Below are 16,637 nucleotides of genomic sequence, written 5' to 3'. Positions count from 1 at the left end.
TTTGGACGGGTTGATATTGGATTTTCACTTAAATGAGTTATATCCAACCCGTCCAACTTTAAATTGGATTAATTTTGGATTGGGCTATATTGGATTATTTCAAACCTATGACCCAAATATGATCCAATATATTAATTAATACATTTTGATACATATATTCTCTCAAATACATTTTTACATACAAAAAAAAAAAAAAATTTCACACACATAAACACATTTTCACACACTAAAATACTTTTATAGATACAAGAACACACTTACTTTTTAAATTCTTTAGAAATCCATTATTTTTATAGATTAAAATACACACTAATATATTTCACAAATACACACGTATTAACTGTTTAAACTATTTCTAGTCCCATAAAAGATCCAATCACGCCTAAATTAAACTGAAATTTTGATGAGAGAGATACAATTCTCAACCAATTAGTTCAAATATCACTATTCAATTCATTTGAAAAGCTCCAATGAAAGCACAATTTGTGAAGTAGTCCAAAAATGATATGAAGCATGCCAGCGGACTTCACAAGATCTAGCACAATATGCTCAGCCGCTGGTCTAGATAGGTTTCTATATTGCAATTGCATTTTTTATATGCTCTCTGGTGGTAGTGGCCGATATTTTCCATGGTTTTCTAAAACAATATTTGTTAGTGGCACGGTTTTCTGAAATCTCAAGCTAGCCATATCATCGATAAGAGACTTTGAGAAACAATGGTCCACCGGAACAATATATCAAACGCCAAGCGTGGTTGAATATAAATCGAAGAAGAGATGTGATTTTGCTCAAGAGTAGAGGTGGCAAAGGAGGAGGTGGTGGTGATTTATTCGGGCAGAAGAACAAAAGTTATCGTTGAAGTCGTCAGAAACAAGCGTCGAATTTCTTGAATTTAATTTCTTTATTTATTTTTTAAATTTAAGTTGGATAATGGGTGTCCAACACAAATATCCAAACCGCTCAAAATATATTTGGATTTTTATTACTCAATCCAAAATTGACCCAACACCCAAATTACCCAACCCAACCTCTCAAATTAGTGGGTGGATTAGGTGGGTTGTTGGGTTTTGGGTATAATTGCCAGGTCTAGATCTATCATATCTGTGCATGTCTGTTGTAACTTTGCTATTGGTGCATATTTCATTAATGAAATTCTGTTGTGTTTTATAAAAAAATTTTAAAAAAAAGTGTTTTAGGCCAATTTAATTTTCTCAAAACAAACTCAACGCACATTCGCATTCACTTTTTAGTCTTTTGTCTTGTTTTGTTTAGTTTTTCAATTTTAATTTAGTTTTTTGTGTTTCCATTCGTTTCCTTGTATTCTTTTTTAAATCAATCTAAAACATCTCTAGTACCATACTAGTAGTATTATCTAAACTTACACTAGTAGACAGCCCAACTCAACAGAGGAGGGCGGCTAGAGGAAATAACATACTACTATACACCTTCTGAATCTAAATGCAGGTGCAAGGTATTCGATTCATTGTTGCTTATTTATACAATAATATTCACTGTATCTTTCTAGGTTTCTGAGCTTCTTTCTTAATATTTGGATTACACCAAGAATCCAGGAGAACAGAAGAGAACTGATGAAAGACTGACACATGGGACTTGCCCATGAAACCTGTTACCATTACCAAACTGGGAACTCCATTACCTTTTTTTTTTCACTCTCTTTTCAATTTAATGGTCACATATTGCATTTATCTATAACCTGCTGGACTTAATCAATGCCTAAGCTAGTTGATGTTGGTCGATGTACCTGTCGGTATGCTTGTATCTGAGGGCGCCTGACGAAATTAAAAAAAGCCAAAAATCATCATTAATTTTTGCAAATCCCTTCAATGATGTGACCCTGGAATCAATAAAAGAAAAGGTGTTACGTACAAAAGGTTGTATGGTTAATCTGATTAACTCAAAGATATATATATATGATGACTCAGTACTGATTAATGGAATAGAATAATGATTTCTCTGCTTCAATTAACTCAATAAAAAAAGACCCATCTCTTGACAATTGAATTTGAAGTTGGCATTGCTGGAGGCGTTGTTGAAGTGTCACATTTTTTAAGATGAAAGTCAACTAATTCTCTCATGGGGACTGGAGTTCAGATAGAGCTGTCTGATTCCTAATTTTCTACTAGGAGTATTCCTATTTCTTGGTGAAGAAGCCTTAGTTCATAAACTTCTTAACCAAGGAAAGATTTTCATTGATTCCTTTTGGATTTTTAAAGTGTTCTTTGTGGCACGTCGTTTAGTTGTGGTATGTTGAAATTGACCTTCAAGATGATCCTCACGGTGTGACATATTGGCATACCTCATCAAGCTTTTTAGTCCAAATATGGGCTTTATAAATCCATGTGACTTTCACTGTTTGTTTGCTGATAAATTTGTTTAAAGTCCCACAAGAGTGTCCTAAATGGCTCATCAAGCTTTTTGGTCCAAATATGGCCTTTATAAGTCCATGTGACTTTCTCTGTTTGTCTGCTGATAAATGTGTTTAAAGTGCCACAAGAGTGTCTGAAATGGCTGAGTTAATTGGAAGAGATGATATAGAATCACTGAGAATCGAGCTCTCAGAGTTAGGAAGAAGCTTAAGAGCATCATTTCAGTGCCAAAACTCAAGTTTCAGCAGCAATTCAGCCTTGAGTAATGGAAGGGATGATAATCTTGATGAAGAAATTGCGCTGCAGTGGGCTGCTATTGAGAGACTGCCTACTTTTGAACGGATAAGATCAGCTTTGGTTGATGAAAATGGTGAAAATATGGCTGATGATAAAAGAAAACGGGTGATTGATGTAACTAAGCTTGGTGTTCTGGAAAGGCAGATGTTCATTGAGAAGCTAATTAGACATGTTGAGCATGATAACCTTCGTTTATTGCAGAAAATGAGAAAGAGGATCGACAAGTAAGGTTACACTCCTTTTAATAAATGTGATCTTCATTTGAAAGTAATTTACATGACTGAAAACAGGAAGTATTTTAAGAGCACCTAAATTCCACTTCTCTATCACAAATGTAGATAAAAATTTCTGCTGTTAATTTCATACCTTCATTAGTTTTCAATTATCAAGGATGAAGAGATGCAGTGTAAATTCAAAATTGCTTAAAGTTTGTTGCCCTGACTCAACACGATTTGCAGCAAGCTAGTTTGAGGAAATCTGATGCTGCAGATTCTCCTTTCAATCCCTGAGGGTTGATTAAGAGCTGTACTTCCTGTTCAGCTTTTCTGGCGTTAAAATTAACTCCATTTATCTTTGCGACATTGTTCTTGCAGTACTGGCATAGAATTGCCCACTGTGGAAGTAAGGTACAAGGATCTCTCTATAGAAGCAAAATGTCAAGTTGTGTATGGAAAGCCTCTTCCAACCCTTTGGAATTCTTTCAAAACCATGCTTCTGGTGAGTGCTGCATTCTCTTGAAGTAGAATTGGTGGTGTCCGTTTCTGCTCTGAGATATAATTAAAAGCTTTGTGCAAAGTGTGCTGAGCTGCCAGTAAAATGGGAGGTTCCCATGAACATTCCGGTGTGAATTGACCAATCTTTTGTTGTTACAATGTCGCTTCTATGCATTATGGGTCTTTTCATTACTTATTCTTACAGAACATGATTTATATTGATATACGGATTCGCACTTCCTTTTGCTTTCAAAATATGAACAATGGCGTTGTTGCGCCTGTAATGTGGATATGACTCTGCATTTACTCGTATCTCTGCACTTATTAGGACTATTGAACAGTAGTATTTCTTCAAATTAATCTAAACAGTGGACTCATAGCTGCTTTTAAAAGCATTAAAATTCAGTTTGTTAATAAGATTATAATTGTTCTTTCATGCTTTAATTCCACTTCCCAGATTATAATGATTAGAAATCACAGAGAAAACAATAATCATTTTTTTCCTTTTTTACTTATTATTGTCTCTGTATTCTGTTTGTGAAAAAATGCATTATTTTTTCGAAGGACCTTGCAAGGATTCCTGGTTTAAAGCCTCAAGAATCAAAGATCTGCATTGTTAGTGATGTTAGTGGTGTCATCAAGCCTGGAAGGTACACAATAGAAATTCCATTTTAATTAAGTGTGCACCATGTTGCTAAATTCCAATTTACATGGTTCTCTATCTTTACTGGATATGAGTCCAGTTCCAATTTTACTTCTGCAACTTCTTTTTAACTTGAAAATGAACCTGTAAACCTAGTGCATGATCTTCTACCCATACGTGATTGTTTGGGTACCTCTAAATCCGCTTTGTGGAGCTGGTCTTGTATGACTTTGATAGTTCCCTCAGTGGATAGGGTTTATTTGCATTACATTCATGACAATGAAACAACTATCATTCTAAAACCAAGATATACATCTATTGTACGTGCCATCTGAAGTTTGGAGTGTATTGTAAGAGTAAAACCTGAATTATGACTACGTTGTCAACTACTGTTGCATTGACCAATAGTTCAGGCAGGGGCTTCCTTTGTATGCTGGTCTCCCATTTATTCCCTTTAATTGCAAGTGTGAGATCTCATTTCATAACAAAGGTCAAATCTGTTATAGTCGAGCTTTTGGTTCAGTATTGACTAACAGACAAGAATTTCTGCCTGGTTAACTGATCACAGTTGTTCCCTACTTTTGAATCCTCTGGTATTCCCCTTTCTCATTCATCAAAGATGTTTCATTCATGGAATGGTTTCTCAGTGCTAACTCCTCAATCATGCTTCAGGAACGGAGATGGGGAGAGATTGGTCTCTTTAAGACCATCTCATTGCTCGTCAAATTAATTGTTCTGATATTTTGTAATTTGTAATATTCTTATTGCAGATTGACTCTTCTGTTAGGCCCTCCAGGATGTGGGAAGACATCACTTCTTAAAGCACTTTCAGGAAATCTTGATAAATCTCTCAAGGTCTTTCTCTTTCTCCATGCTTCGTTGAGACGACTAGAGCTCTGGAAGAGATGACACCATCTTCTGATCTCTAATCCTTAGTGGTATTATAGAGCAAGTCTACAGAATGGATTGAACTTCAATACTTGCATCACCTGGGCTTGATATATGCGCACTTCCATGCACTGAATTTGGTCTATAGTTTTAAAGTTAAAAACTCAACTGGCTCTTGTTACAATCTCTAGTAGTTGAAAGATCTTTCGAACTTAAATGACACTGAAACACTGCCTTGTGCATTCTTTGGCAATTTAAGAGTTGATTGCACATTGAGACCACGAATTACGCTTGAATAGTCAATATCAGAACTTTTAGCCATGTTTCAGTATATTAGTGAGGACAATGTGAATTCTCCTGTGGGCCTTATATTGTCTAATGTCTTTAAGAAGTTAAACTTGGCATTTGCCTTTATGTCAGTTTGTGTTTTTCATTGTGACAGGTTAGTGGAGAGATAACGTACAATGGATACAAATTGACAGAACTTGTGCCTCAGAAAACCTCGGCTTACATAAGCCAATATGACATGCATATCCCTGAAATGACTGTTCGGGAAACACTGGATTTTTCATCTCGTTGCCAGGGTGTTGGAAGCAGAGCAGGTATATTTCAGCACTTAGAAAATTATTTCTCTATCTTAAGTGTTACAGTGATGCAATGGAACTGATAAGGTTCCCCACTTTGAAAGCAATAATGACTGAGCTGAGCAAAAGGGAAAAAGAAGCAGGAATTCTTCCGGATCCTGACATAGATACATACATGAAGGTAAATTTAGTGTAACTTACTTTTTTCAGACTGAAGTGGAATGTCTTTAAATCAAGACCTCAAAATTCAGATGCAAGAAAGAATAAATGCGACCCTAATTGGACTTGGATTGCATCAAAAACAACTCATCAGTCTGCATAAATCCCATATTGACGTAATGTGCCATGACTTACTCCACAATCTGTCAGTTCTGGCTAGAGTGGAATGTCTTTAAATCAAGACCTCAAAACATCTCTTATTCGCAACCTTTAGTTTTATTTTCAGTAGACAACATTTCGGCTAAAAGTAATTCGAACAGTAACTGGCAAAACTTGGTTTAACCACTAAGGGAAGTATGATTTTGGTCTTTTTTATATAAAGCTTGGGTCGCAAAAATACTAGAGCTGAGAGTATGCACATTCACTTGACTTGGTTTACCTCTGCGGAATTCTGCAAGTCAATTTTTCACTATTTTGCTAATGCAATAACATGGTGGTTCTTACTTCCTCATTCAATTCTCTACTATAGCAAAGCGTGGGCCTGAATCTTTTTGAACTCATATGGATGGCATCGTACTAATGTCCATCCAAAAATTTCTTAATCTGAGAGAATGAAAAAGAAATAGAGTAAACAAAATAACTGTCACTAAAACATTTTCTTAATTTCCTTCTACAATTATTTGTCATATTGCAGTTTTTAGCTTAATGCCATAGTGATGGTCTTCAAGAACATTATTTTATCATTCTTGTACAGCTGATGGGCTTAAGTCTCATGTTTCTTTATCTCAACCTGATCTTACACAGGCAATTTCTGTTGAAGGACAAATAACAACTCTCCAGACTGACTACATACTGAAAGTACACTATCCTTCAACTGTTTTAGTCTTCAAATGCTTTACTCTAAGTCTTGAATTAAAAATGAATGACTAATGATGATGAGACCATGGATCTCTTTTCAGATACTTGGTCTTGATATTTGTGCTGATACACTCGTTGGAGATGCCATGAGAAGAGGTATTTCTGGTGGCCAAAAGAAAAGACTGACAACAGGTAACTTTATGGCCACTCTTAATCTACAGAACACTCACCTCATATGAAAACTGTGATGATTAATAGGAGAAAAAATTTTAGTGTCAAGAGAACATTTTGTGACCACTTACTGTACAGGGGAGATGGTTGTTGGCCCTACAAGAGCTTTATTTATGGATGAAATATCAAATGGTTTGGATAGCTCAACCACATATCAAATAGTTGCTTACTTTCAGCAGCTTGCACATATCACAGATGCTACTATACTTGTATCACTTCTTCAGCCAGCACCAGAAACATTTGATCTATTTGATGACATCATCTTGATGTCTGAGGGGAAGATTGTCTATCATGGGCCTCGAACAAGTGTTCTGGAATTTTTTGAATGTTGTGGATTTAAGTGTCCTGAAAGAAAAGGAGTAGCAGATTTTCTCCAGGAGGTGAGTTAATCACGTCTCCTCTTAATTTTCTTTACATCCCATTGACCAATTAGCTAATATTAATTAAGTTCTTGGTTCCATTGTAGGTTATATCAAGAAAAGATCAAGCTCGGTACTGGTGCAGAGACAGTGCAATGTACATTTACAACTCTGTTGATATGTTATCAAGGAAATTTAAAGAATCTGTTTATGGAAAGAAGCTCAGTGAAGAGGTTTCTGGGGTATTTTCAAAGTCCAAGAGCCAGAATGATGCTATAAGCTTTACTAAGTTTTCCATTCCTAAATGGACACTTTTCAGAGCATGCATGTCGAGAGAGTATCTTCTCATGAAAAGAAATTCTTTTATTTACATTTTCAAATCTGTTCAGGTAAGCACATTGTTATCCTTGTGCACATAATCAAATCACAACCCAGTACCATAGTATTCATAACAAAACAAGTGGTTTATATTCCCGCCAAATGGTTCTAATTAGTTTTGCATAAACAGTAGTAATAAGAAGATACTTTCAATCAATATGATTCTTCCAATGGGTATTTCAAACATCTCTGGTTCGTGAAGTATAATGAATTACATTTTGTGTGCTAAATTGTCAATTTCCTCATAATCACTTAATAGCTAACTGGGAAGAGATCGTTGTCTCCCTAGCTGCATCAGTGTACATTACCTTTTCCATTGCTATATGTCCTTATATGTATAATATCATTTACCACATGTTTCAGCTGGTTATAATTGCATCTGTTGCCATGACGGTATTTCTACGGACAAGAATGGGCGTTGATGTTCTCCATGCAAATTATTACTTGGGAGCTTTGTTTTATGCTCTTGTCATCCTTCTTGTTGATGGATTTCCAGAGTTATCACTGACTGTTGCAAGACTCTCAATTTTTTACAAACAAAGAGAGCTGTATTTCTACCCTGCATGGGCATATGCAATCCCATCTGCAATTCTTAAGGTTCCTTTCTCATTGTTGGAAGCTGTGGTCTGGACATCCTTGACTTATTATGTCATTGGATATACTCCTGAGGTTGGCAGGTAAATTGCGGTTACAAGAGTGCTTTCTGTTATCTGTGGGGTGATCCAGCAAATAGATTTCCAATTACTGAAGAATCATTATTGTTTATCTGACAAACCAACAATCTTTTATTGCAACTTTGTGCTAATATCTAGATTGCTCTATCAAGTATGTCACTCAAATCATGAAAATGTGGAATCAAGTTCTGACTACTTACCATTACTTGTCAGGTTCTTCCGCCAACTAATCTTATTGTTTTCCATGCACTTGTCTTCAATATCCATGTTCCGTTTCATTGCATCTGTCTGTCGAAATGTGATCACTTCCACAGCAGTTGGTAGCTTATCAATGTTATTCTCCCTGGCATTTGGTGGCTTCATTATCGCAAGAAGTAAGTGTTTAATCTTTTTCAGTTCATTTTTAATTGCAATACTTACTTTAGCTAGTAAAAGGTTGTTAACTTGTGGAGTTAAATGCAGCCTCAATGCCAGCTTGGTTAAGATGGGGCTTTTGGGTTTGTCCATTGACATATGGTGAGATTGGCCTTGTTTTAAATGAATTTCTTGCCCCAAGATGGCAAAAAGTAAGCTCTTTATCTCCCAGGTTCATTGCAATTTTACACATTTTCCACTGCAATATCAGTATTTACTTTGGCAATTTGGTTAAATATATGTTCAACCAAATAGAGATTAACATACATTACAGCCATAATTTTTTTTTGTTTTTGTGTTACATTTACAAGTTGTCCACTTAGGAAGATTAAAGGTATTGTAGTTTGGGCTTAGCATTTTGGGTACTCAAAGCACAGCTGTTGAACATTATCTTTGGCACCTGCATTTTCAAATTAAGGCTTTCTTTTGACTGCCAATGCAAAATCTTCTGACATGTAATGACAAATAATGATTTAAGTAACATTTTTAGCTTGGTAAACTAAATTTTGTAATGGCTTAAAATACTTGCGACTCAATTAATGGTACACTTCTGCTATTTGTGACATCTCACACTTCTATCAGTTTCCTGCTTCAGTTTTCACCTATAATACATGTCAAGTTTGATGGTCTTCTATGAACATATCTTGATCATCTTTATTTTTTTTCCTGCCTGCTATTGTTACTGCAGTATGCTGATAACTGTTATTGCCTACAATTATTTGGTCATCTGCCAAATGGAACACAGTAATCTGCAATTCATTCTCTGATATAACTGCTTTTCGTTCTTGTTGTTGATAGGTTCTGCCAACATCAAACATGACAATAGGACAAAAAACACTAGAAAGTCGGGGGTTAAGCTTTGATGGGAAGCTTTTTTGGATTTCAGTTGGTGCTTTGCTGGGATTTGCATTGCTCTTCAATATCGGTTTCATTTTGGCCTTAAGTTTCTTAAATAGTAAGTTCATCTTTTCTGATGATATCAAGATGTAGAAGGGATAAACATCATCCACATGTTATTCACTGATCAAGGTGCACACAGGTCCTGTTACTCGTGCTATCATTTCAAGCGAAAAGCTCTCTCAAATGAAAGAAAGTAGTGAGCCCATTCGCATAGCCACTATGAAAAATTCAGAAAGCAATCCTAACACCACAACAGAATCTTGCAAAGGTTGGGCATTTTCCATTTCTTACATTAACCCTTATCTTATATATGATTAGTATTGTTATCTTTTTGGTTATATAGGGCACTAATTTAGTTCTTTTTACTCATTTTGCAGGAAAAATGGTTTTGCCTTTTGAACCCCTTACTGTAGTATTTCAAGATCTACAATACTACATTGATACCCCAGGGGTAAATATGCTACAACTCATCCAATTTTTCGGGCAAATGAGAATGATACAAGGGCATTACAAGTGTTAATAAGATGAATATAATTTGGCAGTATTGACTCCAGAAAGCAGAGAATTTTAATCATCTCAGTTTTATTTCACTCTCAGATTTTAATTAATAAGGTACACTAATTTAAAGAACGAAGGAAACTTGGTAAATAGCAAAGAGAACGAGAAAGAATATGTCCTTATTTGCTTCTTCCCTGGTGCATTGAAGCTAAATATGAATCTAATCATCCACTATCAACTGCAAGAAATTTAAAAAACATACTTAAATTCTTGGCAATCAAATTGGTCTTCTTGAGTGTTTGTTATGCTGCTTATATGCAAAGTACTTACTTTTAAAGGTCAAAACTACTTCCTTGTTCAATGTTCCGGTCAATCTATTTCATATTACTTCATAATTATGCAGTTGTTATAATTTCTAAATCATTGCAAGCAATGCAGGAGACAGATTGGATGGTAGCATAGTCATTTGCCTGAAGTAGGATGAATTTCTCTTAGTCATGCACGTTTACTGAACACTAAGAAGCACGATAACGTGTTGAGCAACCTCATCTTCTAGTTGGCCCTCAAGTTAAAACTAGCCATGTTAGGAATCCGTTTCCTTTTGAGGTTTACCTTTATAAAATTTTCATATGATTAATCTTGGCATCAAAAAAATGTTACAATGAGCACAATCTAGAAATTATTTACGGTAAGGATGTACGTACAACTTCGGTCGGAAATAACACTTGGAAGACTTGTTCAGATTGTTGTAAAAGTAAAATTTTTCCCTTTGGTTTTGCTTGGAGTAAGCATACTAATGGGAAAAATATATTTTACCATGATGCTCTTTTGGTTTGTTCAGTCTTTTATATACACTACAATATGTTTATATTTAGAGAACTACATAATCTGGAGTTGTTTTCAGGGAATGAAGGAGCATGGTTACACAAAGGAAAAGCTTCAACTACTTTGTGATATTACTGGTGCATTTAGACCTGGTATTCTTACTGCACTTATGGGCGTTAGTGGAGCAGGAAAAACCACTCTTCTTGATGTTCTTGCTGGTAGAAAAACTAGTGGCTACGTGGAAGGAGAAATAAGGATTGGAGGATTTCCCAAAGTTCAGAGGACATTTGCACGAATCTCGGGTTACTGTGAGCAAACAGACATACACTCACCGCAAATAACTGTTGAGGAATCAGTCATTTTTTCTGCTTGGCTACGCCTGCATTCCCAGATTGATTCGAAAACTAAATCTGTATGACACTTCAACAAAATGATAGTAATAAACAAATAAATAAAGTTTGCTTTTTCTGTTATCTGCATACCGTTCCACTGACATTGTTGTGGCATCATAACAGGACTTTGTTAAAGAAGTCTTAGAAACCATTGAGCTTGATGATATCAAAGATTCTCTAGTCGGCATTCCAGGAGTTAGTGGTTTATCAACTGAGCAACGCAAGCGACTTACAATTGCAGTGGAGCTAGTAGCAAACCCTTCCATTATTTTCATGGATGAACCGACAACAGGATTGGATGCAAGAGCAGCTGCAATTGTCATGCGGGCTATAAAAAATGTGGCTGATACTGGAAGAACAATTGTTTGCACCATCCACCAACCAAGTATAGACATATTTGAATCATTTGATGAGGTAAATGAAAACCTACGACACAGTAACTGAAATTTCATAGGATTTTATTTGACTATACTATCCAAGGAATATACTTGATGCAAAGCAAGGGACCAGCTTTCTGTCTCTCCAGAGTTCTCTACTGAAGAACTCTTACTTGGTAAAGTTCGATGAGAAATTATAACCCTCATGAGTAGTTAAGAAATTATTCCTTCTAATTAGCTAAGGTTCAAATGAAGAAACACCAAGCCCTGGTATTCTGTTTGGGATTTTGAATGGCCGTCTCGCTTTTAGTTAGAATAATTCTTAAACATGTTGCAGCTACTTTTGTTGAAATCTGGAGGGAGCATCATATATGCAGGACCATTGGGTCCACAATCCAGTAAAGTTATTGATTATTTTGAGGTAATTTGTCACACAATTTTACTAAATTTTCAGTTTTATCCTTGCGTAGTTAGCCATAAGAGGATTGACTTTTGACTGTTTGTTGAAATTTGTAACAGGGAATCTCAGGTGTGCCAAAGATAAAAGACAACTATAATCCAGCAACATGGATGTTAGAGGTCACTTCTACGTCTTCTGAAGCTGAACTCGATATAGACTTTGCTCAGATTTACCGGAATTCTACTTTGTACCAGTGAGTCTAACTGCCAAGAATAAGTCTTATAGGATTTGCTGCCATTTTAGGTTACTAAGATAAATTGTAAATGAACTGAATCATCTGCATATCAAATATTCTAGATAGCCATGAGAAGAGCTTCAACGTCAGAATCGGATGATTATACAGTACGTATTAGACAATAATGGAGATGATGCATGTAGAAAATGCTTGCTAATGATGTCATGGAAGTGTTGGTATCGGAAGCATCTAGTGTACATCAATGCCCAAATTTGCATCCATTTTCTAGCATGTGTTTCTTGCTGTCAAATTATGCACTTGTGATCATATGTTTTCCAGAATTTTACTATAGAAAGCAACTTGTTCTGCTTTTACAGTCTGCAAGACTTAATATGAAATAGTTCCTTATGCACTAGATTCTTGCCACAATTTTTAAGGGTGTTTGGTTTCAATTTTTGGGAAGAAATAGAGATATCATTCAGAAAGTCAACATGGATTTCCCTATCTTCATTTTTATGTCATAGATGGATTGAACACAACAAAAGCTTGTCTCGAACTCATTTTTCCATTACTTTCCTTACAGGGATAACAGACAACTAGTGAACAGACTCAGCATTCCACCTTCTGATTCAAAAGTTCTGCATTTCCCGACCCGTTTTCCACTAAATGGATGGGGACAGTTCAAAGCTTGCCTCTGGAAACAACATTGGTCCTACTGGAGAAGTCCTGCATACAACTTGAACCGCTTTCTTCACATGGTCTTTTCATCTCTGGTATTTGGAGCACTGTTCTGGCGTCAAGGCAAGAAACTGTAAGTTGTATAAAAAAAAAATATTTGACAGGTTGAGATATATTTGAAGCAAAGTTTTCAGCTCTTGGATTTCTCTTAATTGATAAATGGTAAAAAATCGATTCATCTAACTACGCCCTTGATTTGGTTTTGTAACTCTTTTCTTGTCTCCCAACTATTGGTTTAATACAGTGAGATAACTGTAGTACATAGTTTACTATGTACACGTATAACTTATGTCCAATAAACTATGCATGGATATTTCTGTCAAAATTAGTTCCAATCTAACCCAAATGAACAACTGGATTCTGGTCTGATCATAGAACTTAATCATATAATTTGGTTACCTAACTTAACTGGATTCTGATTTATCATTTCTTTTCCTTTTTTACAGGGACAATCAGCAAAGCTTATTTAACATTCTTGGTGCAATATTCAGCGCTGTATTGTTCTGTGGAATAAATAATTCATCTTCGGTTTTACCATATGTCAGCACAGAGCGCAGTGTCCTTTATCGAGAAAGATTTGCAGGAATGTATGCTTCATGGGCTTATGCACTCGCACAGGTAAATTAAATTTGGGAAACAAAAAACAAAAATGAACCCGTTGTTTCAAGTTTACTGAAAGTTTTGCACAAACTTGCTCTTTCATGGTTATGTTTGTGCTTCAGTGAAAGTTATGTCAAGTCCCTCCAATATGCGGGTTTTAGGCAAATCATATATGTGGTTTTTAAGTTCAAACCGGGTTATATGCATGTTTTCTATGCTGAACATAAAGAGTAAGGAAAAGAATTCAGACACAAAGTTTATGTGCTACAGATTAATGGAGCAAAGGCTACTTCATAAGCACTCAATTCCAAGTACTTGAAATTTTCACTTTAAGAGCAACTTTCTTCTTTAACAAGTACTTATTCGTTCAAGTTCGTATGTCAAATTTTGTAGGTAACGGTAGAGATTCCTTATATCCTTGCCCAATCCCTTGCCTATACAATCATCACATATCCCATGATTGGGTACTATTGGTCAGCTTATAAGGTTTTCTGGTACTTCTATACAATGTTTTGTACGTTGTTGTACTTCAATTATCTGGGCATGCTCCTGATTGCAATCACTCCAAGCTTTCCGGTGGCTGCCATTTTGCAGTCGACCTTTTATACAATGTTCAACCTCTTTGCTGGATTTTTAGTTCCTCGACCGGTAAGTACCATTTTCATCTCTAAGAACTTCCAGGAAAACCCAATTCATGATTAGTACGCTAACCCTCCAACGTAGGCATCTGTGATATAACAAACTAGAACAAGGTGTGGAATTCTCCATGGTTGTTCTTCTTCTTTATTGCTAGCCTTGAGGATTTCTATTTCTTTAACTTGCAGCAAATTCCGAAGTGGTGGATTTGGTTTTATTATATAATCCCTACATCGTGGACGCTTAATGGCGTGCTCACTTCACAGTACGGAGACATCGAGAAGGAGATTGAGGTGTTTGAAGAAACTAAAACTGTAGCAAAATTTCTGACTGATTACTTTGGATTTCACCATAATCGCCTACCTATTGTGGCCGTGGTTTTGGCCTTGTACCCGATTGTTTTTGCAACTTTATTTGCATATTGCATAGGGAAGTTAAACTTTCAGAAGAGGTGAAATACACAACAATTTTGGGCTGAGCAGATCATATATTTGTAAGCTTAAAATGTAGCAATAACCAAAATTATAGAAAACTTCTTGTGTTATTCAAGAAGTTTAAATCTTGCTGTTTTTGCATAACACACTGTCCCTTTAAATTTTTCGTATAGCACTAGTATTTTTATTTCTTCTTCTCCATTTCTTTTCCTGTTTTGGGGGAAAATTGTTCTAGAAGAAGAAGAGGCGGACAGTGAGATGAGACAACAAAAAACTCCACGCTCTCTCTAGGCTTTCTACTACATAATTATTGGCCTATATGTGGTTGTCATCGAAATAACAGAAAGGCTGGCAAATTCCTTAATACTTCTTGGGTCAAACACCAGTCTTCGCAGGGATGGGATTCAAATCATCAACATATTCACCCTCCTCCATTTGTGCTTTCCAGTGATATATACAGGAATCAAGTCTTCGTTGAATCCTGATTTTCCTCCTTTTGAAGGCTTGCAATTTCTTTAAAACTTGTTGGATCATTGACAAGTGCCGAACCTGTGCAATAATAAAAATTTAACTACCACCAAAATCAGTCGACAAGCAATTCTAGGTGCTGGAGAAGAGACTCTGGATGTGCAATGAATTACTTGATTCACCCTGACTCCGAAGAGTTTGCTTAATCCGATATACCTAAAATTGATTAATTGACAGAATTTACTAACTAGTAGACAGTGACAAGTAGGGTCGTCTCCGCAGGGACTGGGGAAAAGTTCGTTCCTTTTCAAGTTAAGATGAACGGGGGGTTTGAGAATTAATTGCTAATGAATTGTTGACTAAATAAATCAACTACAAAAAATAATTAATTGAGAAAAATAATTGGAAAAACTCTAGGTAAGGGTATACTTCAGAAATACTTCAAGTAACTGATTACCAATTCAGATATAATCCTAACATTCACTAATAAGTAGGTTTTTAATTGTCAATATGATCTGACAGTCAGTCTCTCCTTACTTTTTCGATAGTCAAGGTACAACCATTGACTATTTTCTTAATTTGGGAATAACCCTAGATACGACCATAAAATTTAATTCCCCAATTGCATTAGGGACTAGAGAAACGCTACTTTAATCAATAAACACACTACGAGGGTTTATTTAAATTAGATTGTACATTTTCCTGACATAAACCCAATTATGCCAGTTGCTACCGAGATGAAAGTAATCGAATAATTACGGATTCAACTACCCCTAATTAGCAAATAAACTATGTGAATAATTAAATATTGTGCAACTATTCAATTATACACAGTAGTTATAACCATTAAAAGCAAAAAATATACAAATACCAATGAATGAAAGAACTAATTAAAATAATTTAGATATCACAGTTTTTGTTGAACCAAATCTTCAGTTATCTCCTTGACTAGAAGTATGATATTAGTTCTCCATAAGTGGAGAACAGGCCATGCGAAAATAATTGGGAAAAGCTGTCAATTCTTGCCTCCAAAAATTAGGTCAATGGAGGAAAAGTAAAAGACAAGAAGAAGCATATTGCTTTTTCGTTGTTTTCTTCCCAATTGTTTGCCAAAAGGCAAGTAAAGTCAAAAGCCAAAAGTACAAAAGCTCCCCTCTTTGTTTCTAGCCACCACACCAGATGGAAAAAACAAAAATTGTCTGACAATTTCTTTCCTCCTCTGACTCCTGATTGATTGGTATCCTAATACCAATCAATTTCTTAAAAGAAAGCCCTATTACAAGTCAACTTCCTCAACTTTCCTTTTTCTTGGGAGTGGCCCACTAGTTTCCTAATTTGTAGCCAACTACTTGATGCATTTTTGGAAACCTCTCACGTGCAATACATCCTGAGAATCCGGACTTGAAGGCTAGAATTAGGTGTACCTGCACCTAACTGTTAGAAAGTCTTCTGGAATTGATTTTCAACACCTTTTCTTCACCAATTTCTGCAATTAACGCCCAACACAAAACATAAATAGAATTTACCAAATAGTGCAATCTTTTGTCCA

General features: G+C 35.7%; 1 protein-coding gene across 2 annotated transcripts; it reads left to right on the top strand.

Moving 5' to 3' along the window:
- The first annotated feature begins 1,358 nt into the window (after nt 1–1,358).
- LOC140035424 (pleiotropic drug resistance protein 3-like) lies at nt 1,359–14,819 on the top strand. 2 transcript variants are annotated; one of them, XM_072076386.1, is made up of 24 exons: nt 1,359–2,908; nt 3,278–3,401; nt 3,962–4,047; nt 4,811–4,895; nt 5,371–5,530; nt 5,617–5,693; nt 6,476–6,529; nt 6,631–6,721; nt 6,839–7,140; nt 7,227–7,508; nt 7,861–8,174; nt 8,385–8,545; nt 8,634–8,737; nt 9,384–9,540; nt 9,625–9,753; nt 9,863–9,936; nt 10,888–11,220; nt 11,324–11,614; nt 11,915–11,998; nt 12,097–12,230; nt 12,796–13,023; nt 13,397–13,568; nt 13,944–14,198; nt 14,375–14,819. In XM_072076386.1, exons 1-24 carry the CDS (start codon nt 2,526–2,528, stop codon nt 14,639–14,641), a joined length of 4,347 nt encoding a protein of 1,448 aa, XP_071932487.1. In that variant the 5' UTR covers nt 1,359–2,525; the 3' UTR covers nt 14,642–14,819. The 2 variants fall into 2 exon arrangements, with proteins under 2 accessions (XP_071932487.1, XP_071932488.1); XM_072076387.1 differs by lacking the exon at nt 13,944–14,198 and having other exon boundaries at nt 2,377–2,908.
- The last annotated feature ends 1,818 nt before the right edge of the window (nt 14,820–16,637 follow it).

The sequence above is a fragment of the Coffea arabica genome, chromosome 2c (genome assembly GCF_036785885.1).
Source record: "Coffea arabica cultivar ET-39 chromosome 2c, Coffea Arabica ET-39 HiFi, whole genome shotgun sequence".
Taxonomy (NCBI): domain Eukaryota; kingdom Viridiplantae; phylum Streptophyta; class Magnoliopsida; order Gentianales; family Rubiaceae; genus Coffea; species Coffea arabica.
The sequence above is the reverse complement of the archived record's forward strand: the minus strand, read 5'-3'. Positions and strand labels throughout refer to the sequence as shown.